Here is a 24,272-nt window from a genome sequence, read left to right as displayed (position 1 = left end):
GCCCCTGCCCTCGCCGCGGGCCGGACTTCCTGGCCGAGAATCAGCGTGGCCGCCCCGCTGCATTGGGCTGACGCCCGCCTCCGCGTCTCCATGGAAACGGGGCCCACTTCCGCTGGAGTGAGGCGGGCGATGGCGGCCGGGGAGCCGGGGGATTTGGGCGGCTACTACTTCAGATTCCTGCCTCAGAAAACCTTCCAGTGTCTGAGCACCCCGGAGACCACCAGCCGGCTCCGCCAGTGGTGAGAGGCCGAGGGCAGGGCGGGACGAGCTCCTGAGCCCGGCGGCGGGGCGGCGGAGTCCGGACCGCGCGCAGGGCCGCCTCCCTGGAGATAGCGGGGGAAGGGGGGAGTGCAGGGAGCGCGGTACGCTGGCTGGCCCCACACTGACCTGTCTCCCCGGCCCGCCCCGCGCTCGTCCCGCCCCGCGCTCGTCCCGCCCCCTGCGCCGTCACTCTGCCCTGCGCCGCCTTCGTCGCCTCCGCGCTCACTTCCTCCCCCACCGCCTCCCCCCGCCACCGCCCCTCCCCCCCACCGCCCCCTCCCTGCGCTCACCGTACCTCCCTCCCACCGGCCCTCCCTGCGCTCAGCCCTCCCCTCCCCTCTCCCGCCCCCCCTCCCCCGCGCTCATCCCTCCCCTCCCTCCCACTGCCCCTCCTCGCGCTCACCCCTCCTCCTACGCCCCTCCCTCGCGCTCACTCCCCTCCCACCACCGCCGCCCCTCCCGCGCTCTCCCTCCCCGGCCTTCCTCTCTCTGCTCACCCCCCCCACCCTCCTCACGCTAACACCTGCCCCCGATCCTCCCCCTCGCGCCCCGCGCTGACCCTCCCTTCCCCCGCTCCACGCTGGTCCCACTTCCGCCCCCGCGCCTGCGTGATCGCCCCCTCCCCGCAGGTCCATGTTGGGCAGAGTCGCGGCACAGGCGTTCGGCTTCGACCAGACGTTCCAGGCGTACTCGCAAGGACGACTTCGCCGCGGTTGGTGTGAGGGTAGGGGCGCTGGCGGCCGGACCGGCTGGAGACCGCGGAGTACTCTCCGCCCCCCAGGCTGGCCGGCAGAGGTGACCGCGTGGGGAAGGGGAGCCGCCCCACAGGACGAGTTCGGGGCCGTCGTTAGACAACCCCCCCACGCACACGGAAAGGGTGCTCTGTTCGCGGTGCGCGGGGAGACACGGGCACGGGATGGCTGCGGAGGTTGTGTGCGCTGGGAGCTGTGCGTGCGCTGGGGCTGCGGGGTGCGGGAGACCACGGGTGCACGGGGCGGGGACTGCGGGGTGCGCGGGAAGCTGGCGTGCGCCCGGGCTGCGGGGGTGAGAGACTCACGGGTGCACGGAGCGGGTGGCCGCGGGTGCGCTGGAGGCTGTGGGCGCGGGCTGGCGGATGCGCAGGAGACCACGGGCACGGCGGGGGGGCTGCGGAAGGCTTGGGTGGGCTGGGGGGTGCGGGAGACTTAGGGGGGCGGCGTGCGGTGGGGGTTGCGGTGCACGGAGAGTGCGGGGGCTGCATGTGGGCGGGAGATCCGCAGTGCGCGGGAACTGCGGTGTGGCACACAGCAGGGCACCGACAGCTTGTCTCCCGCACAGGTTGGTGGGTGGGGAGGAGGGGGCCTGCGTCCAAACTGCTGGGTGACAGCCGCAGAGCGCGCATAGGAGCCACTTGTCTAGCAGGTGCAGGATCCAGCCGTCAGCAGGAGCCATCCTCCTCCAGCCCTCCTCCGGCTCCCCTGCGGGCCTCTAGCCGGGCCCTCTGCACTTTGTGCAGCACTGGCCACTGGGAGGAAGGACCACTCCTGCCCAAGTGTAACCTCTTTCCAAATAAGTACAACCTCTTTCGAGGCACCAGGAAGGACAGAAATTGGGCGTGGGGGGACGGGCACTTCTCAACCATTGATAGAGGGTAAGTTGGTCCAGTGTCTTTCCTTTCCTGAAGATAGTGTTGTAATCCACGCACACGGGAAAGGGTGCTCTGTCCGCGGTGCGCGGGAGACCACGGGTGCACGGGATGGCTGCGGGAGGTTGCGGGTGCGCTGGGAGCTGTGCGTGCGCGGGGGCTGCGGGTGTGCGGGAGACCACGGGTGCACGGGGCGGGGGACTGCGGGGTGCGCGGGAAGCTGTGCGTGCGCCGGGGCTGCGGGTGAGCGGGAGACCACGGGTGCACGGAGCGGGTGGCTGCGGGGTGCGCGGGAGGCTGTGCGTGCGCCGGGGCTGCGGATGCGCAGGAGACCACGGGTACACGGCGGGGGGGCTGCGGAAGGTTGCGGGGGGCTGCGGGTGTGCGGGAGACTTAGGGGGGCGGAGGGTGCGGTGGGGGGTTGCGGGGTGCACGGGAGAGTGCGGGGGGGCTGCATGTGGGCGGGAGACCGCAGTGCGCGGGGAACTGCGGGTGTGCACACAGCAGGGCACCGACAGCGCCTTGTCTCCCGCACAGGGTTGCGTGTGGGGAGGAGGGGGGCCTGCGGTCCACCACTGCTGGGTGACAGCCGCAGAGCGCGCATAGGAGCCACTTGTCTAGCAGGTGCAGGATCCAGCCGTCAGCAGGAGCCATCCTCCTCCAGCCCTCCTCCGGCTCCCTGCGGTCCCCCAGGTGCCGGGCCCCTCTGCACTTTGTGCAGCACTGGCCACGGGAGGAAGGACCACCTTGCCCAAGTGTAACCTCTTTCCAAATAAGTACAACCTCTTTCTGAGGCACCAGGAAGGACAGAAATTGGGCGTGGGGGGGACGGGCACTTCTCAACCATTGATAGAGGGTAAGTTGGTCCAGTGTCTTTCCCTTTCCTGAAGATAGTGTTGTAATAATAATACAATGCTATTAGGACCACATGACATCTAAATTATCGTGGTTAGATTTTTCATTCATACCAGCATTGGCTTTCAAATTGATCGAGATTTTTTTAATCAGGATTTTAATTCACTGAGTTAAAGTGCTACAGAATTTTTCATATAAATCATCTATTCAATAAATATTTGTCAAATACTTACTATTTCCCTGCTGGAGGATGTTGAAAAGAGGAAGAGCCCTTATCCCAGCTTGCAAGGCATGGAAGCTAGAAATGCAAAAACTTCTCTGCAACACAATAAAATAAATGCTACCATGGAGGGTACAAGCTGCCTTAGGCCCAGAAACATCAGCTGGTGGAGGGACATTGGTGTCAGGAAAAATCTCATGGAGGAGGGCATAAAATAAATTTGGGCTGTTCAACAGACAGAGAATTCTTCAAGATTCGAGATTTATCCATAAAGCACAATACCAGGCCACTTTTTTCTAAATTTCAAGATTCCCATGTTTATTTATAAATATTCCCATATATTCAGTTCAAAGAAATGTACTTATAGAAACATTTTTACCCACGAAACTGATTTGGAGGCCAGAGAGCTTCATGGCTCAGACTGTGGCCCAGGAGGGGATCCACTCTGAAGCTAAGGAGTCCTCGGGACTCCTCGCTGGCCAAGCACCTCACTTGCAGAAGGTGCTTCCAAGGAACCCTGAGGATCTAGCAGTATGTTCCCATAATCCTGTGGTTTTGAATATTTTCTAAGATAGACATCTCTGTATTCTGAGAGTTCCTAAAATTGTATGAGCTTAGGGCCGACAAAACCTGGGTCCTCCCCTGATTTGGCCTCCAGCTGTCTGTCAAATTCCACCACTGCCACCCCTGAGCTCTTTGACACTGGGCACGACTCGTCACCGCCTCCTCACCTTCAGTTTACTCTTCTGCAAAATGATCACAGTGCTCGGCACATAAGCATTTTTGAATATGAAAATAATACTGAGTAGCGGATGGATTGTTAAGAAGAGTAAAGGAAATTGGGGCACCTGGCTGGCTCAATCGGTAGAACGTGCCACTCTTGATATTGGGGTTGTGAGTTCAAGCCCCATGCTGGGTGTAGAGACGACTTAAAATCAAACCTTAAAAAAAAAGATTAAAGGAAATAATATTCAGCAAAATGCTTGCCTCGTAATAAGTAGTGTTATTGTTATTAATGTTTGTGTGCTACTTTACACAGTGGTTTTTTTTTTTTTAAGATTTCACTTATTTGAGAGAACGGGAGAGCGCAGCACAAATATGGGGCAGCAACAGAGGGAGAAGCAGGATCTCTGCTGAGCAGGGAGCCCAACATGGGGCTCAATCCCAGGACCCCAAGATCATGACCTGAGCTGAAGGCAGATGCCTAACCGACTGAGCCCCCCAGATGCCCACAAAGTGTTTTTCTATATCAGTAGTGACTCTTGAGTGCCAGATTGAGCTTTCAGCCCTTCTTAGACATTTGTCACTGATCTTTACAACAATCTGGTAAATTTGGTGTTTTGACCCCCATTTTACAGCTTAGGACATGGAGGCTCAAAATGGTTAAATAACTTGTGCAAGAATGCCCAGCAAATGGTAAGACTCAGGGGCCTTTTGACACAAACTTCCATGTCATTTCTTTTTTTTTTTTTTTTAAGATTTTTTTTTTTTTTTTTTTTAACAGAGAGAGAGATAGCCAGCGAGAGAGGGAACACAAGCAGGGGGAGTGGGAGAGGAAGAAGCAGGCTCACAGCAGAGGAGCCTGATGTGGGGCTCGATCCTGTAACGCCGGGATCACGCCCTGAGCCGAAGGCAGACGCTTAACCTCTGTGCCACCCAGGCGCCCCTCCATGTCATTTCTCCTACAAACATTTGTAACTGAACAAAGGATATTGCTTAAAACTAGAATTCCAGATTTAAATTTTTCCCTTTCAATTTTATTTTATTTTTAATCTTTTTTTTTTTTTTAAGATTTTATTTATTTGACGGAGACAGCCAGCAAGAGTGGGAACAAAAGCAGGGGGAGTGGGAGAGGAAGAGGCAGGCTCCCAGCGGAGCAAGGAGCCCGATGTGGGGCTCAATCCCAGGACCCTGGGACCATGACCTGAGCTGAAGGCAGACGCTTAACAACTGAGCCACCCAGGCGCCCCTCCCTTTCAATTTTAAAAACAAATTATGTTCCCAAAGTTCATTTGCGAGAGAGTAAATAGATGGAAGGAAGGAATCATTCCCTCCGGAAGCATTTTTGTAGTCTCTAGATCTGTGCAGATGAACAAGACACAGTGAAAGAGGGAAATAGTCCAAAGCTGGCGCTGCAGAGCGAGGAGTCAGGTGAAACAGGCCGGATGTGCAGCCCACTGTTGGTGGCACAGAAGAGAGAGAAGTCTTGGTTTTCTTTTCGTTTTGATTGAGGTGATCAGAGGAGGGTTTACAAAAGACAATCTTATTTGAGGGTGGCCCTGAAAGATAGGTAGGAGTTTGTTAGATGGACAACCTTTGGCGGGGAGGGTATTTTAGACCTTTTGTGCCATGCAGAGGATTTCGGGCTTTATCTGGCTAATGAGGAGTCGCTGAGAGGTTTTCCGGAAGCCAGTAACGTTTACAATACTGAGGTCACCTTAGCAGAAGCGTGGAGGGTAGATTGTTAGGACTGAGTCTGGTGGCAGTGAGACCAGGCTGGAAACTTGTCCTGCAGGGGGTAGAGGACACCCTGAATTACGACAGCAGCCACCGGGATGGCCTGGAGAGATGCTTCGGAGAAAGGCAGTACTCAGGAACTGATAGGATATTGAGGATAAGGCAGAGAGGGACGTGTAGAATGAGCAAGTTTCTGATTGGGTTGACCGGAGTGGTAGATGATGCCATTAAAGCCACAAAAAATGCAAAAGAATAAACAAGGAAAATGAGCTCGGTTTCAGGCATTCTAAACTTGAAGTGCATCCAAGTGGCAATATCCTGAATTGTTGAGTCTAAGATCTTGCTTTGAGTCTTGAGAGAGCTCTGAGCACGGTGTATGGTGTGGACATCCTCCCCATGGGATGGAGGGTAAGGAGGGGACTCTCATATAAAGTGCAGGGAAGCCAGTTCTAGAGCTTTCCCCAGGTCTGCAGCACACTTCTCACACTCCATGGCCTCACACCACAGGAACAAGGAGGGCAGGCTTTGAGCTGAGCACGTTGCTATCCGAAATAAAACTGGATTCCTTAAGGACGAAGGGAACGGATATTGGATCAGAACCCAGCAATTTGCCAGATAGACGATAGAGTTAAATATCTACTTCTATTCCCTGTGTGCGGCATAAAATAGAAATACATTGAAAATTCTATGTTATATAAAAGAATAATTTAGAAATACTTTTCCCACTCTCACATCTTATGAAACAAGTTTATTCTAATCTTTACATGCACTTTGACATCAGTGTCTGTTATCAGTGTGACTTGTTTGTGAATCATCTCCTGTATTTCCAAAGCGCATCAGCTTCCCTAAAGTTGAGGTAGTCCATTCTAATGCCTCCCTGGAAATTCTGTAACAAACCCAAAATACCATTTGCATATATCAGGGGAGGGCTTTTTGGTGCTTTTGTTTTTGTTTTTATTCTATAGGTGTATAATTAGCCCCAACAACATAACAGCTATCATGTTGCTTGTTTTGAGGGGCCTTATGAAGACATTTCCATTGACTCCGGGTCAGTTCACTGCAGGTCACTTAGACTACTTCCATTTATAATGGCCTATAAAATTCAATTATAAGTCGATACTAAAAAAAAAAATGAGTTGATATTCTTTCCCCCCAGGAATAATTACTAAATCTGAATTAAAATTCCCTTTTACTGATTTTTGCAGAAGACATCTAAAAAGCATTCGAAACCAGTATTAATTCCACGTTTAATCAGTATTAAACCAGGTTAATTCCAGTTTATGTTTCTTTTCAAAATGTATATTATGCAATTTAAGATAATTGAACAAACCCTCTTTAGCTTGGAAGACTTTATAAAGTTATAAGGCAACTTTCTTTTTTTCCTGAGGAATAGTTTTGGGGAAAAGTTATTTTTTTGTAATTGGGCACATAGGATACCTTTGAAGTGTTTACCTTTATTCCCCCACCAATAGAATGTAAACACCACGGAAAGAGGAGTTTTTGCCTTGCATAATGTGGGCATTCACAGATACCTATTGTATTAATCTTCACCCTGCACACCTAGTCCTCTTCACTTTTCCGTTTCTCAGCCTGCAAATGACATTCATGCAAAAATTCTAGGGGTCATCTGTGGTTCCTCTTCCCCTCTTTGTCCCCTCCTCCTAAATAGTCACTGGATCCATTCACTTCTCTACCTCCCCCCTTGCTGTCCTCTTGACTCATGTGAGCATCACATCTTTCTGGATTTCTGTGGTACCTTCCCTCCACACTGTTCTCTTACTAGCAGCTCAGTCCATTCTGCACACTGCTGCCAGAACGAACTGTAAACACAGAACTAGTCCCATCTTTCCTTGCTTGAATCTCTGTAGTGTCTTCCTACTGCCTTTAGATCACAATGCTCATTCGTCTAAACCAGCATTAGATCAAGATCAAAATCTGCGACCTGACCTACAAGGTCCGTAGTTTAAAAACCAGCGAACAGGGGCGCCTGGGTAGCGCAGTCGTTAGGCGGCTGCCTTGGGCTCAGGGCGTGATCCTGGTGTTCCAGGATGGAGTCCCACATTGGGCTCCTCTGCTGGGAGCCTGCTTCTTCCTCTCCCACTCCCCCTGCTGTGTTCCCTCTCTCACTGGCTGTCTCTGTGTCACATAAATAAATAAAATCTTTAAAAAAAATTAAAATAAAAAAATAAAAAATAAAATAAAAACCAGCGAACAAAGATTCCTGAGAGTTTAGCTGTCAGGCTGTCCTGAACTGGTTCCAGCAGGACACTAAAGAAGTCTCTTTTTTAAGGTGGAGAAATCAGGAAGTTTAAAGTCTGTGAGAAGGGAGGGGACATCCCATTCAAGGAAAGTAAAGAGGCTCAGTGTGACCAGGCAGAAGCAGCAATGGTCTGGTGAAGGTCAAATATGTCACTTTTCTATGTGGCTCTTGGGTAGAGCTCAGTTGCTGATGACTTTCAGATTTTTAGCTCTAGTTGGGGGGGTGGGGTGGGGGGAGTGGCGATTACTAAAACAATTACTTGGGAAAGCAAGATTGAAGATTGAAGAAAATCAAAATTTTCAAATATAAAACCTCCTACTTTTCACCGGAAATCTTGAATTTCTATTTATTAAGTCCCGAAGATATCCGTACTTGGATATACAGTTTTGTTCATATTTGAGGGTAACAACTTGAAGTTAACAAAACTTCATCTCTTTATAAAACATTTATTAGACATTTTACCCATTTAAAATTGTCCTCCTTCCCCAATTTGAGTTAAATGAGATTTTATTACAGTTATTTTAGAAGTTAATTCTGACTGCTGTTTATAATAAAATATCTAACTGGCTCCCCTCAAATTTGTATTTTAGGCTTTCTTCAAAGACCCAAATGTTATTCCCAATTTGAAGTTACTTTCTGATTCTTCTGGACAGTGGATTACATTAGGTAAATAAAATTTCCTGTCATCTTTTCAGATGACTGTTTTATTATTGTGACAAAATTTTGCTCAGGAATTTTCATTATTCACATCCACATTGTGAGCAATGACTGGCTGGTTTGATCACATCAGGGTCCTGTCCTGGCTTGGCGCACAAGAGCGCTCGTTCTCTCTTTGCCTTCACTGGGGAAGTACTTCTTGTGCCCCTTCCGTGGACGCCACTAGATGCAGGGAACGGTGAGGGAAACTGCAGAAACTGGCTGACATGGGTAAAAACAGAGCAGTAGTGTACGAGCAAGAGGAGGGAGCGTCACGGAAGAGTCCACTGATGGGAGGATTCCGGGGCCCAGTCAGTGGGGATGGGGCCCTGGATTTCTGACTGAGGGAGCCACTGCCACAGAGCATTCCTAAAGTAATACATAAGACCACGGGAGAGAGTCTTACATTCTTACAAAGAGAACCTTATATACATCATAATTTCATGGTACCTTGAAACATAGATATCTTTAAGGAAAATCACCCAGGGTGCCTGGGCAGCTCAGTGGGTTGAGGGTCCAACTCTAGATTTTGGCTCAGGTCATGATCTCAGGGTCCAGGGATTGAGCCCCGCGTCATTGTGGTTGTTGGGCTCTGTGCTCAGCGAGGAGTCTGTTTGAGGATTCTCTCTTTCCCTCTGCCTCTGCCCTCCCCAAAATTAATTAATTTTAAAAAAATTACCCAAACACTTAATAACACTCAAATCTCTTAAGTAACTCTCAGGTCAAGGAATAAACCAGAGTTAATAGAGAATGCTGTTTTGAAAACAAAAACATGAACACTGTACTTCAATTTTTAGATTGAGGTGTTTTAACAAGAGAACAAATCGTTCTTCCTTTTAGGAGGAAAATCTGGTTAGTAATGTGGATTTGTGCTCAAGAGAAATGTAAGTGGATTTTAAATGAGATGGGGTTGTTTTGGTAAATTCGTACATTGCATGTTCATGGAATTCTAGTAGTCTTACACAAAAATTACTTTGCTTAAAGTATTAGTCAAGAACAAGATTACAAACAGTTCATGATGTTAGAATTAATAGGTCACATTTTATTGCTTTTGGCTAAAGACCACTGCATAATTTATAAAGGAAAAAGCTGGTACGGTGTGATCTTAAGAGTACTTACGGAGTTAAACTATCTAAGCAAATGTGCCACTGGTTCAGAGTCGTCAAGAGGAAATCATCAGAGGCGCATACGTACCGCAGTGTGTGTAAAACGTGTTTACAGTAACTTCAGTCAATTCGTTTACAAAAAGAAGGTTTTACAAAAAGAAGGTTCGTTAAAAAAAGTCAACCTTCCCCTCTATTGGTACACACTTCACAAAACAGTAAAACAGTCCTGACTTTTGTGCTGGTGTTTACAAAAGGCATTGCAAAGAGAGAGGCTCTGAAATTCCACATGCGCCTGACAGAGTCAGTTAGAAGTCCTCTGACAAGTTGGCAGGAGATTAGCGCCATTTCCCAGGCAGAAGTCTCCAGTGGTTTGCAAGTGTTCTCCCACTAGCTCTTTTTTTTTTCCTGCCAGCTTTTCTTTCTCTGAATTATCAACTGTCCTCCCTCTTTTTCCCTCTGTGGGCCTTTATAAGCAAATAAACACCTTTTAAACCTGAGCGAGCAGACATTCTTCTAGCAGGTGAACCGTTTTGAAGAGTGCGATGACGGCAGCTCGGTCCCTGCCGGCTTTAGTGCCTGGCCTGCCGCTGTTGGGGCCGCTGTGTCCCCTCCGCCAGCAGCCACGGCCCTCTGCACACGGACATGCTGTGCTCTTTGCTGGTGGACGTAGAACGGATGCGTCGTCTGTGCTCACTTAAGAGCATTCTAGTCATTACGTCCTTTAATTCCCGAAGTAACTCCAAGAGGTGTTAGTGTGGTCCCTATTTCACAGACGAAGAGTCAGCTTCATGAGCTATGTCTTTGGCACCATTTGACAGCTGGCCGGGTTCAGCAGAGTTGAGATTCAAATCCAGGCTCCGGACTTCAAGACCCTGACGTCTCCACTATCCTGCCTCTGCCATTTTAGCATTAAAACAAGTACAGTCAGAAAAGCACCAATGTGGACAGCAAATAAATAGGGAACACCTGTGTATTTTAATGCTAGTATCATGGGGGAAAATACATTCTTAACTTTGTGATCCTAGCAATGCACTATGTATCTTGTAAATGCTGGAGACATAATTTGACCGTATTTCTACGTAACTGGTAGCATGTGCTATGGACTGAATTATGTCCCCCCAAAATTCTTATGTTGAAGCTTTAACCTGCAACATTATAGTATCTGGAGATGAGGTCTTTGGGAGATAATTAAGTTTTGATGACATCGTGAGGGGCCCTCAGGACAGGGTTAGTGCTCTTAGAACAAGAGAGAGAGCAGAGCTCCCAGCCATGTGCGAGTCAGGAAGGGCGTCACCAGGAACCAGGTCCACTGGGCCACGATCTCGGACTTCCCAGCCTGCCGAATGGTGAGAAATCCGCGGCTCTCGTTTACAGCAGCCAGTCTCTGGTTTTTGTGATAGCAGCTTAAGCAGACTAGTCCAGATTGTGGCACCGAGCAGCAGCGCGTGTCTGTAACACACCTAGAGAGGGGGAGGTGGCTTTGAAACTGCGCTATGGGTATCGGCTGGGAGGGTTTTGAGGTGCATCCTAGCCCAGATCTATGGATGGGAAGCTTGATTCTAGGGAGGTCTCATACAGAAATAAGGACCTTGTTGTCAGAAACGGGAGGAAGAACAGTCCATAAAATGGCAGAGACTTGGCTGAATGATGGTGTAGTGTTTTGTGGAAGGTAGAATTTGCAAGTGATAAAATTGTATGTTTAGCTGAGAGAGATCTAAACCCAGTGTTGCAGGAGCCGCCAGGTTCTTCCCGGATGTTTGTAATAAAGTAAGAAAGGAAAGAGATGGATTAAAGCAGGAATTGTTAGGGAGGAACCAGAGCTTGAAGATTTGGAATATTCTCAGCCTTATCATATTGTAAAAAACAAACAAACAAAAACAAATGAGAAAGATTAGTCTGAAGAGAACAAATGTGGCTGAACAGCTGTGTGATATGAGAGAATGCACGTAACTCGGCCTCACCCAGGCACTTCAACAGAAGCCCGGATGGAGGTGGAATTGTGCCCAGTTTGAACTACAGGGGACAGACTTCGTAGATCCTACAGGACCAGACCAGAGAGCCATTTGGCTACAGACACAGCCATGCTTCAGGAGCAGAGAAGGACTGAAAGGCAACTTTTGGATCCTCAGGGCCGCCCCTCGGTTTCAGGAACGCACAGAGGGGGAGCACCTCAGAGGCTGGGCCACCGTCCCCAGTGGGTGGGGAAGGCAGAACATTGAACCAAAACGGATTATTCTTGAGGCTTAAAATCTCGTGAAATTTGCCTTGCCAGGTTTCAGGCTTGATTGGGACCATCACCCCTTTTTTTCTGCTTCCCCCTTTTGGAATGGAAATGTCGATTCCTTGTCTCCCCATTGTATTTTGGAAGCATGTAACTTGTCTGGTTTCACAGGTTCATAGTGAGAGAGGAATTTTGCCCCAGGATGAATTGAACCTCCAGTCTCACCCATATCTGATTGAGGTAATATGTAGGTGAGACTTTGGACTCTAGACTTCAGGGTTGATGCTAGAATGAGGTTAGACTTTGGGGCTGTTAGGATAGGGTAAGTTTATTTTGCATGTGAGAAGGACATGAACTGGGTGGAGGGGCAGAGGTAGAATGCTAGGGGCTGAATTGTATCCCTTCAAAATTCATCTGATGAAGTCCTGACCCGACCCAAAGCCCCCATCTCAAAATACCATTACATTTGGGGGTTAGACTTCAATATATTAATTTTGGAGGGACATAATTCAGTCCATAGCAAATGCTATTTCCGTGCCTCCGATGAAGTGTTTTGAATTTAATTACCTTTTCTCACCATCCAAACCCTGCTGCCACTCCCCGCATCAGAGCTAGGGTAGATTTATTAACAGGGCATGTTGCCCAATATCAGTCCCTCCAACTCCGGTGGCAACCAGCCCATCTTCGAAGACTGTCTGGATCTACGCTGTGCTGTCGAGACCCAGTTCCTGTCTCCAGACACCATCGTGCCTCCACAGAAGTCCAGCGCAGGACCAGAAGAAGAGCAGCAGGTCCTAGCCAGACTGGGTGGACAGCCAGGAGGAGGAAGTGCAAATAATCACCAGTGTTACTCTTCTCAAGCTCAGGCTACATCTGGAGTCAGAGATGAAGCAGATGTATCAGGGAGAGGGAGGAGCAAGGGCTCCCCCATCTGGGTATGCTGTTCTAGGGAGAACTCACAAGAAAGAACACCGCTCCCTTATATCTGAGAGTGTGTGTGTGTGCGCATGTGTGTATGAGGGCGCATAAAAGAGAAATTGAGTGATTCTTCGACGAAATAATAAAAATGCTCATTTTAATCCTTGTGCCTTTCTGTAATTTAGAAGAACTTCTCATAATGGAAAATCCACTCCCAAAGGACACATTGAGGAAATCAGTTTGGGGTGCGGGAAGGTGTGAAGTGTGGGGGTGGGGTGGGGGGTGGGGGGTAGAGGTACAAGAGGAAAACAGAAAGAGCACCGTGGTTACAAGTTTCTCTGATTCCAGACTTGTGACATGATTGGGGCCAGGCTTGAAACTTACCTTGACTTGGAAAAGCTGTTTTTCGTAATAAACGCTGTAAATGAGATCACAAGGGAGAAATTTTTAAATGCGGAGAAAAATTTTCAAGACATCCTCAGGGCTTTAGAAACACCCATTACTTACATTAATTAAAGTTTTTGAAATATGAATTATAAGGCATTGAACATAATACAAATCCAAAATCATTTTGCAAAACGTTCCTATGCTTTTATAGGCACTTCTAACATATGGATTAAAACTGAGGTCAGAACACCTACATAAAACATGTATCTCATTTTCAAGCATTTTCTAATTTACATATCCCTCATCTAGGCCTGAAATAGTGAAATTTTGTTCCAGACTTTTAATGATTAATAAAAATGAACAAACTGCAAAGTAAGAACTTTATAATAAAGTCCCTAAACCAATGTGTCCTTTGATATATGTCATATTTGGCTACTTAGAATCTCTGCATGGTGGTATTTATTTTAGAAATAATTGAGAATACTAAGTTAATTTTTATATCTGTAAAATAATTTTTTTTCAGGAACTGAAGTGAAAAAAATTGAAGCTATAAATGTTCCTTGTACACAGCTTTCAATGTCATTTTTTAATCGGTTGTATGATGAAGATATCGTACGAGACAATGGACATATCGTTAAATGTTTAGATTCTTTTTGTGATCCCTTTCCTATTTCTGATGAGTTACGAAAAGTAAGTACAGATTTTTAAAATTTCACTAATAAATTTTTATTTCAGGAAATGCTTAATGTCAAAAACTTTTGCCAGCCTAAAATATATAAAATACCTCTTATCAATGAATAATGATCAGCAATAGTCATTACATTGGTAGATTTTTTCCTTGGGTGGGACTTTTCCTATCAACTTAGTTGTATACTTCAGTTTTCAACCAGACGCAACTGACGTTAATGCGTCGAGGCCAGAGGTGCCACCAAGCACCCTACCATGTGCAGCCCTGCCCCCACCGCGGAGTTCTCTGACCCAGAACATCAGTGGTGCTGGAGCAGAGAAAGCCTCACCTGCTCAGCTGATGGCTGTTTGTCCTCAGTATGGGGCTCTGAACGTATCCAACGAATATATAAAAACATCCCTGTAGTAAAAATCCTCTTATCTCACTGCTGAGATCAAAAAAGCCATTTGATTAACTTGTTGTGGTTCTAGCAAGAGGTGTATTGAACTTCAATCAGAAGACCTAGATTATTTACCTAATTCCTGAGTTTTATTTTTAAGATAATAACTTGAGGCAAATCACTCAATACCTAGAGCCCCAAGATCTTATCTGTACAATATAGAGATTAAAATGCCTGGGGGGGGTAGGCAGGGCACCTGGGTGGTTCAGTCAGTTAAGCATCTGACTCTTGGTTTCAGCTCAGGTCGTGAGGTTGAGCCCCATGTTGGGCTCCATGCTTGGTGCAAAGTCTGCTTGGGATTCTCTCTCCCTCTCCCTCTGCCTCTCCCCCCCCCCCCCCCCCCCCCCCCCCCCCCCGCCATAAATAAATCTTATTAAAAATGCCCCATTTGGGGTGCCTGGCTGGCTCAATGAGAAGAGCCTGCGACTCTTGATCTCAGAGTCATGAGTTTGAGCCCCACGTTGGGTATAGAGATTACTTAAATAAATAAAACAATAATAATAAAAATGCCCATTCTGCCTTTTTTCTGAAATTGTTGAGATGAGTTGAGAAAGCATTTAAATGCACTTTTTAAAAAGTATGAAATGTTATAAAATGAAATTTATTATCATTGTTTTAATTATGAAGAAAGACTATTTACAAAGTGGGTACAAATTAGGGCTTCTTTTTTTAAAAGGTTTTATTGGTTTATTTGAGAGAGAGCACAAGCAGGGGGAGGGGGACCTGAGGGAGGGGGAGAAGCAGGCACCCCACTGAGCAGGAATCATGACTTGCCGGTTAACCGACTGAGCCACCCAGGCGCCCCAGAATTTAGGGCTTTGGTATCAAATAGACACAGGTTCAAATCCAGGCTCTGCCATTTAATAACTGTGATACTTGACCTCTCTCTTCATCTGTAAAGTAGGGATGATGTAAGAATTATGTAGCTCAATGCCTGGCACTCAGTAAGGCTCCAGGAATACTAATGACTACTATTAATTACTCACATTATTCTACCCTAAGAGGGAATGGAAGTCAAAGTCTAATTTCTTGCAAATCTAGATGGGCATGACCTAGGGAAGTCACTGCTACGCGCTCTGCACACAGGAGTTGTGTGTGTTGGGGACCAGGAGGTATCCAGCCAGTGTGTGTTCATCTACACTAGTGGAACACCTAGAACTCTTAGTTCAAGAAAATACAGTTAAGTCATTGAGAGTAAACGCACACACAATTGGAGAGACCGTATCGTTGCTCTGTAGTGAAGTGTATTACGTGTAACAGAAGACGGTGCGGCTACTGCACAGTGAGAATCCGGCATCACTTACTCTTCTTTAGCAAGGACGGGAAGTTCACCTTTAGATCGCATCGCTAGTCTCGTCTGGCGCTCCTTCTTTTGGGCGCTGCTGATGCCAGCTCTTGTCTCGTCACTGCTCTCTGCCCGCACACGTGCCCCTTGGTCTCGAGGCCCTTGTCCCTGGCTTCAGAGAGCTCGCCAGCCGACCTTCCAGGGGCGGGTGTGCCTTCTCGGCTCTGCAGATCTGTCTTGGTTATTTCCAGGAGCAGCCCTTGTGTTCAGGAAGTGCTGGGTGTCTGTTTTCCTACGTGTTGCCTCTCTGTTTTGCTCTTGTGTTCTTTGCCACTCTGTGACAACAGGGAAGGTTTAACTTGGTTGCTCTCTGGCTGAAAAAATGAGTGAATGCCCTCCAGCGTGAGCCCGAGCCGTGCAGCGGCACAGAGTCCCGTAGGGCTGATCGCAACCTACAGCCTGACGCATTGACCATCTCATACCTGCTCTCCAAGGGCCCTGACGCTGCCGGGCTCTGCTGTGGGTGGAGAGGGAGAGCAGCCAGACATGCGTACTGTTTTCACCTTTATTCCCAAAATACTCACATTCCTGTAATCTTGAAATTGCACGGCCTAATCAGTTCAGTAACAAGAGTGCTCACGCAAGGAATGTGTTAATTTGTCATTCCTGAGAGCTTTAGTCGCTCTTAACGTTAAGCCAGATCTTTAGGTAGCTGCAAACTCACATCATTTCCTCCCAGGGAGGGAGGGGGCCGCGGGCCACAGGGCAGGTGGCGCGTCCGGGTCCCGGGACCTGTCTTCTCCTGTGTGGAACTTTAGCTTTCACGAACTGCGTCACCTGCACAGGGACAACACCACAGAATTGATTGTTTTTTTTTTTTTTTTAAGATTTTATTTATTTATTTGAGCCAGAGAGAGACAGCCAGCGAGAGAGGGAACAGAAGCAGGGGGAGTGGGAGAGGAAGAAGCAGGCTCCCAGCAGAGGAGCCTGATGTGGGGCTCGATCCCAGAACGCCGGGATCACGCCCTGAGCCGAAGGCAGAGGCTTAACAACTGAGCCACCCAGGTGCCCCAGAATTGATTGTTTTTTAAATGCCTCCTGTCTGGTGACCTTGTGATGAACATTCATTTGAGATCAGAATGTGGACAATTGGGTAAAAGAAACGTATGTTACAGCGTACACTCATCCCCTTGTTCGTAGCTGCCGCGGCCAACAAACTAGTCCGTTGTGTGTAATGCCCCATAAGATGAGAAAATCGCCCACATCAGACCCAGTCCCACTGTTCTCTGAAGGAGCTGGCAGGGTCTCCAGAGAGCAAGAGTCGGTGTGGACTGGTGGTGTGTAGGAAGAAGAGGCCTGAAGAGTCCACAGTGGAGTGAGCGGGGCAGGGAGGCCATGCACACGCTCGGGGGGATTAGGACACCACCCTTGGGGTGGCCTCCAGATTGAAGCAAAGGTTGTAGGCCTTATGGGATGGAGAGGTTTCTCCACCTTTTTACAGCTCCTTGTTTGCCCAGATTTCAGGTGACTCCATGCTAAGATTGCAGTAGTACAAGGACTAAAGACAGAAACTAGAGCAAAGGTGCAGAGGGAAGGAAGAGAAGGCTTCGATTCAGGTTTATTCCTGCCACTGAACATCAGTACCTCCTGAGAAAATGGAGGGAAAATGAGAGCCGGTCTCGTAGATCACTCCTTCCAGTTGTTCAGGGTTCGTTCTTAAAACAGGCCTAAGATTATTTGTAAATAAATAAATTGAAACTTTTGAAAACAAAAATTAGAACCTCAAATCATGTTTCATTAAGATGAATTTTATCATCATCCATAGGTTTTGCTCATGGAAGACTCAGAAAAGTATGAAGTATTCAGCCAACCTGACAGAGAAGAGTTTCTGTTTTGTCTTTTCAAACATCTTTGCCTCGGTGGAGCCCTTTGTCAGTATGAAGATGTGCTTTCCCCGTATTTGGAAACCACGAAGCTTCTCTATAAAGATCTAGTGAGGTAATGTGGCCAGACCACAGCAGGGACATCGCTGGCTCCTAGAGCGCGTCGTCTGTGTGCAGCGGGATCACCTGCGTCTGCTGTGGTCCTGTTAGCACCCCAAGAGTGTGAACGCAGGGCCCCGCCCCGCCTCCCAGCCACCCCTGCTCTCCCAGGCCAGGACCCACCTGTCCCTGCTTCCCCTGCAAACTGGCTGCCAGCCCGCCACACGGCGCCGTCCCCCAGGCCTGTGCGAGAGATCCCTCGGCATGTGTGAATTCGCTGCACCAGCAGTAAAGTATCACCTGTGTTCGAAGGAGGTGCAAGAATTTTCATCTGGGTGCGATCTTTACCTTTCCAAATTAATCCCAAGTCCCAGTTTGTTTTAGGTATCCCACTAGGGGTTTTTTTTTTTCTTTTTGAAGATCAGATTAGGATAAAAACTTTATAAATCATTTATTTTTGCTTTCATTGGGTTGGGTTTTTCAGTGATGCAGATACTGGTACCTTTATAGGCTAAAGCGATAAAACAGTGAAAGCAAAGGGTCCCAGGGTTTAGTTACAAAATTGTACTTTAATAGGAAAACAGCAGAATTTGCGTCTCATTGGACTCTTGATTGTTACCCATACTGACCTCAGTTGTCAGTTCTGCTCCGTGTGTCCTACAGCTGCACAACAAGCTACGTGATTTAGTTATCTTACTTTGTTGTTTTAGTACAGTTTTAAAAACATTTTCTTTAATTTGCCTCTGATTTTTGTGAAAAAGTTATTGTGTCAGTACATAAAGATGGTGAAAAGAGCTATGTTAGAAACAGAATTTCAGAAAACATATGCATACTTTCATCCAAGATATTCTGTCCTTAGCGTTTACAGCTCACGAAGCTTCCTCCTAGCGCTGCCTGTAGTGTCCCCTCGGTGTACCTCGTCCCACGCGCACACACGCGCTCACGCACACACGTACACGTGCGTGCACATGCACTCGCGTACACACGCGCACACACACGGTCACACACACACTGCTGCCACTACAGCGTGCTCTGCTTCATTGGCCACATGAACCTGAGGAATTCCTCACCAGCCTGTGCGGCGGAGGAGGGGATTCTGCTGGAGGTGTTTGAAATAGTAGTAACTTCAGAACCTAGACCTGGAGGAACTGACATTTTCCCCAGCGTCCCCTTTCCTGGATTCTCACCTATGACTCTCTCCTACATTCCTTGGGTGCTAAGAAAAAGTACAGCTCCGGGGGTGACGGCCACTTGTAAAATGAGGATTCAAAACTCAGGGCATCTTACAGAAAGGGTAGGAATCGGGTCCACAGAATCACTTTATCAGGCAACCAGCAGGTGTTAATTCTGTGCACAGAGCTGTGCCAGGGTCCAGAGAGATGACAAGAGGAGCATCAGATAGTCCTTGACCTTAAGGAGATTACAAGAAACGAATGTATCATAAAGGAATTGTTTAAAATATTTAATAAGTAAAAATTTCATGAAATCAGGTGTTCAATTTGGTATAAGCAAATGTTTGCCGCTATTGAGACTGTAAGAAATGCCCCCGGAAGTTCGGAAAGGGGCTTGTCAGGGTAGGTGGGAGTTAGGAAGTCTTGACGGGATGGAGTCCCTGAGGGCGGTGGAGAGAAGGGCAGTCTGTCCCCCGCCCACAGGAGACACGTCACAAGTCTTAAAGCATCGCTCCTACTTGAGAACCACTAAATATTTCTCCTGATGCCCCGAGTTTAAGCACGCTTATGAATTTCATTGCTGGATGAGGAGGAGATGTGGAATTGTCTTCCCAAAGCAACTTTGGTAGAAAATTAAGATTAGAATAAACACTTGCTTAAGCTGGTGTAAGTGCCAACACCAGGCAATCGAACGGATTAAATGATCCCAGTCCCTTCAGAGCTGTGCGTTGGTTTGCTTATCACTTGTACGGCCTGCGGCCTCTCTAACTTGCGTTGTGTTGATTCAGGTCCGATGCTGTGTCATTTGGTTAAGGTAAGGATATAGGGTGGATCAACACAGCTGTTATCAAGGGATGTGGGAACACCAAGTGTCGTCAGTAATTTTTCAGAATCCTGAGCCACATATCCAAACAAGTCATTTGTACAAGCCAAATTAACCAGTTAACCAAATTAATCATTTTCTCCTGTTCCTTCCCTTGAGTTTTGGATGTTTTCACATTTTTTAGAAAAACATCTGCTGTCTTTCTAATTGTACACATAGTAGCTGTGCCCTTGCAGAGAAACGTCATCACCAGTCCCCTCCGGAAAAGTCCGTCCCTCATGTCTGTAGCGCTGGACGCACATCACAGAGCTGGGTGTTAGTGGTCTCTGGCTCACGCAGAAGGGTAAAAACATTCTTAAGATATTTTTCACTCGTCCATTATTACAAGTCCTATAAAATAACACTTTTTAAATGTTCTGGAAAATGCCTTCTTTTCAAGGATTATGGTTCTTTTAAATAATATGGTGGTACTTTAGAACCATTTCATTAGAGAGTAAATGAACAGTTGTTTTGTTACGTTTCAGAAATGTCGATGCAGAAATAATTGCGTAGTTACTAAAGGTGCCATTGTCTTTTCTGCTTCCAATATTAAACACATGCTCTTGTCAGAGTTTTTGAAGAGGTTTTCCAAACTGCATATCTGCCCCAGATGTGAAATTTTATGATTTGAACTGAGAGACTTAGATTATGGCTTCAGACGCTAATTAAACAGTGGGATTCTTGTTTCTCAAAATGAGCAGAGTTACCTAGAATGGTCTGTGCAACTTGTTTAGAGTCAATGTGGGATGGAGCCTCAGAAGTTAGCACAGATGATTTTAAGAAACTGTTCGTTATTTTATTTCTAAACCATTAGTATAATCACACTTTTAAACAGAACTCTACCGAAACCATGTTCTCGCACTGCAAAGCCTCGGTTATCTGGAGTGAGGGGTGACGCCGCAGGTCGGACGTAGGTCTGCTGTTAGTAGTGCAGCCTGGAGCCCGAGCGAGCGTCACTCTGTCTTTCCTCCTCTTGTCACCTGGGAGATATCGGGCAGGGGACTCTCTACTTGATCTATAACAAATAGAAATTATTTTAGAGCTACTTTAAAGTAATAGTAATACAGAATCAGAGGTAATAGAATGGAATAATATGGTTTATTTCTATTAGGAACCGACTTCTAATAACGTTCAAATGGCAGTTCCTTTTTTGTAAGTAACATGCTTACGCATGGTGCATGTTGGTATGTTTGAGTGATTGTTAAACACTAAATTTTCTTCTAAGTTTATTTGATAAGCACAAACTTTCATAGGGGTTTGTTTGGGGGTTTTTTGATCATTTTTTTAACTGGGCTGATTTACAGTGAAGTGAACGAATCCCAGTGCACCTGCAGCACAGTGAATTGTTATATGTTCATACCCTATAACCACCTCCAGATCCAGACTGAAAGTCAGTGGTAGCCGTAGGTGTGTTCCGTGGGTTGATTCGGGTGTCGTACCGGTGGGCACGGTGTAAGTGTTTCCTACGTCGTAGTTACAGTCATCCCTTGCATAAGCACAGAATTGTAAGTGTCGTCTTCAGGTTTTAAGCAGTACGTGTTAAGCATTTGAGAAATAAAAGAAAATGACCTTGGGGTGCCTGGGTGGCTCAGTCACTTGAGCGGTGAGCTCTTGATCTCAGCTCAGGTCTCGACCTCAAGAGTGGTGGGTTCAAGCCCCATGTTGGGCTCTGCGCAGGTCGTGGAGCCTACTTAAAAAAAGAAAGTGACCTCAATCCATGTCATAGAGGTATATGGAAATTAATTTAATTGCATGATTTCTGGGTTTAAATTCGTAGTGAAGGAGAAGCAGTACTTGGGCCTGTAAAGTGAAGAAGACGTGTATCTTCCATTAAATGTCACCTACATGTGTCCCACGTGAGGAGTGCCTTGGAGCCGTGTGTTAGCGAGCGCAGGGAAAGGAACCGCACGCCATGTCACCTGACTCTGTTCCCAGAAATACCACCTGTAGTCGGAATGTCTTAAATATCTAGTTTAACTTCTCTGGTTCTGTTGTCTATAGACTTGGTAAAATAGTGCCAACCAAGCTCCCTGAGCTGTGGTATCTTCAGACGGAGTCCAGTATATGAGGGCGTTTGGCAGATTGTAAAGCACGACAAAGATCATGTGTCTAAGTCTCTCTCTGTGGCTCGTCCCCCGTGTCCCAGCACGCCCCCCACTACACATTGCCACAGGCGATCTTCCGTGGGGAGAGTGACTGAGAGAAAACGACTGTCACATGACAGAATTTAATAATCCATAACTTAACGAACAGTTTTCTTAGACCTTATCCCACTCAGTTCTCAGGTAATCCTCAAGGGAACCGGCACGCCTACGTCACCTGGGAGAAAAGTGACGTTCAGGAGGGTTGATGCTGCCCAATGGGCAGAACTGGCCTGTGTGCTGAGATGGTTTAATCCCATAGTTCACGTGCTCGTACCTGCCCCGTAGAGCCGTGTACGCTCCAGTTCGACTCTTACTATCTCCTCTTGTTCTAATAACTGTCTCTGGACTGGGAGACCTTTCATCATCAGAGCACAACGCCTCCCACCCTCAAGTTCCGTTTTCTGCCATTCAGCTAGGTGACCTTGCCCTGTCCTTGGATAAAGCTGCAGACGCCGTCCTTCTCAAACCAGTCTAGGTGGACATGACCTATTTCTGTTATATATGAATAAGAACACCTGAAAACTAAAACGATCAGTGTTTTAAATGTAATATGCCAGTGCTTGCTATATTTAAAATGTGCCCCTTTTCCCCCATTTTAGTGTTCGAAAGAATCCTCAGACCAAGAAAATACAAATTACGTCTTCCGTCTTTAAAGTCACAGCGTATGTAAGTGTGGAGGGGGATTCGGACGATCAGTTTAATCACTTGTTACTCGGAGGACTGTTACAACTGCAGTGAGCAGCCAGGTCAAGGTTGTGCTGAGGAGGAAATAGGGTGGTATTTAGTTCTTTGTTAAAAGTAAAAGTTGATCAGGTTTGCCTTTATTTGGAGAGTCACCCGAACCTCTCCCCTCCTCTGTGTCGTGCGTGTCTAATAATAGTCCTCACGTATTTAAGGCCTGACTCTGTGGGTCAGATGGAGTGGGGCACGGCTCTCTAGTCTGTCAGGCCATCATGTATGCGGCACACGAGTAAGAACGCCGTACGTGGCTTTATATCACAGAATCCGACGCTCAGATTCTAGGGTCATGCGAAGGTTACCCGCACATTTGAAGCGGTTTCTAAGTATCTTTATTCAATCAGTAAATATTGAGCATCTATTGTGTACAGCTGCCGTGCTGGGCTAGGGCACTGTTTGTTGATAAACAAGGGAAACATAGTTGCTTCCCTCATAGTAGGTAAGGACCACATTCTAAAAGAAAGCAAAGGTAGAAAAAAATTGCAAAATAGAAATTTTTGCAATAGTAGCACTTTAAAAATACTTGTCAAAAGATAAGATTTCCTGTTGGGCTATGAATTCCTTAAGGTAAAGAATTATGTGGGTTTGTACGTACCTAGTGCAGTAGACTGTGCTGTCAATAGATATTTTAAAATATCAGTTAATTACCAATTACTGTCAAAGATTTGATGTATGTTTCATGACATTTTAACAGAAAATATATAATAGTTAAATATGTTGGCTATTCCTTGAATGTCGTGGTAGACTAATCTACAATGCAGCTGTACCTCTTGCAGGACTCTGCTGGTGCGTGCTACCCTTCGACAAAGAGTCACGAACAGACGTTTTCTTACTTCATCGTGGACCCGATCAAGCGTCATGTTCACGTTTTATACCACTGTTACGGTGTGGGGGAGATGTCTTAACGGTATTCCTTCAGATTACCTATTTTGATAATGTTTTATTTACCAGTTTTTAATTTTAATGCCAATTTATAGGTAAACATTTACTTTGCAAGTTAATTCAAGTAAAATGTAGAGAACCTGCCTGGAGCAGAAGGAGACAAGTACCGAGATGCCTTTCTTTAAACGTATCTGGAAGATAACGTAAGGGCCACAGTCCATCCCGAGCACAATCCACGCCAGTACAGTTGTGGACTTTTTACAGAGAGTTACAAAGAACTAAAAATCTAGCTCGTATTTGTTGCATTAAGGTTTATGTAAGCCCTCAATTTTCCATGTGTTTTGTTTTAGAAGCTAATTAATTCTGGGTTGAAATTGTGGCGGGAAACTGAACATCGCTCTATTGGTCATTAATATGAACTGTTTGCTTTTTAAATCTGAGTTTCATTTCATTACATTCTTCATTGCATAAAGATTTACATCTCTAGGGCTGTAAAGTGCGTAGGAATTCCTTTGCTTCATTTGTCCCACTTAAAATCCTCAATAAAAAAGTAACGATCTGAAAGTAATCGTAAACTCTTTTATCACATGATAAATTAAAACTGCAGCTATCCCCCAGCTAGGAGAGGAGCCACATATGCACAGAGAGTTGCCCTGATGGAACTGAGCTGGCAGACAAGTAGAGAGCCTTACATTACATTCTCCTGTGTCCTCGTTACGTTTGTAGCATGAATATGTGACTTAAGATTTTTAATGGAAAAAATGACTGGGGGAGTCTGGCTGGCTCCGTTCGTGGAACATGTGACTCTTGATCTCAGGGTTGTGGGTTTGAGCCCTACGTTGCAGGCAGAGAATCCTTAAAAATAAAATCTTGAAAGAGAGAGAGAGGGAGGAAGAAAGAAAGAAATGATTGATGGGCATCCCAAAGGTGATAAAGAGCGTACAAAAAATGTTGAGACTTTGAGGAGAGGCAAGTTTGGAATATGCTTCTGTGTTGTAGGGATAGGGATTTGTCCCTGTGGATTTATCTGGAAAACAGTTGGCAATTAGGGTATAGAGCTCAGGACAGTTTGCCT

At 46.7% G+C, this 24,272-nt stretch overlaps 1 protein-coding gene across 1 annotated transcript; it reads left to right on the top strand.

The window, feature by feature from the left end:
• Positions 1 to 98: 98 nt before the first annotated feature.
• CFAP300 (cilia and flagella associated protein 300) lies at positions 99 to 23,761 on the top strand. Its single transcript, XM_040631296.1, is given in 8 exon segments — positions 99 to 239; positions 891 to 951; positions 953 to 973; positions 8,268 to 8,343; positions 13,529 to 13,695; positions 17,243 to 17,415; positions 22,177 to 22,243; positions 23,092 to 23,761. Coding segments are annotated over 8 exon segments (804 nt in total). The 5' UTR covers positions 99 to 129; the 3' UTR covers positions 23,221 to 23,761.
• Positions 23,762 to 24,272: the final 511 nt, after the last annotated feature.

The sequence above is a fragment of the Ursus maritimus genome, unplaced genomic scaffold (genome assembly GCF_017311325.1).
Source record: "Ursus maritimus isolate PB19 unplaced genomic scaffold, ASM1731132v1 scaffold_16, whole genome shotgun sequence".
Lineage (NCBI taxonomy): Eukaryota > Metazoa > Chordata > Mammalia > Carnivora > Ursidae > Ursus > Ursus maritimus.
This window is presented reverse-complemented; position numbering and strand designations above follow the sequence as displayed.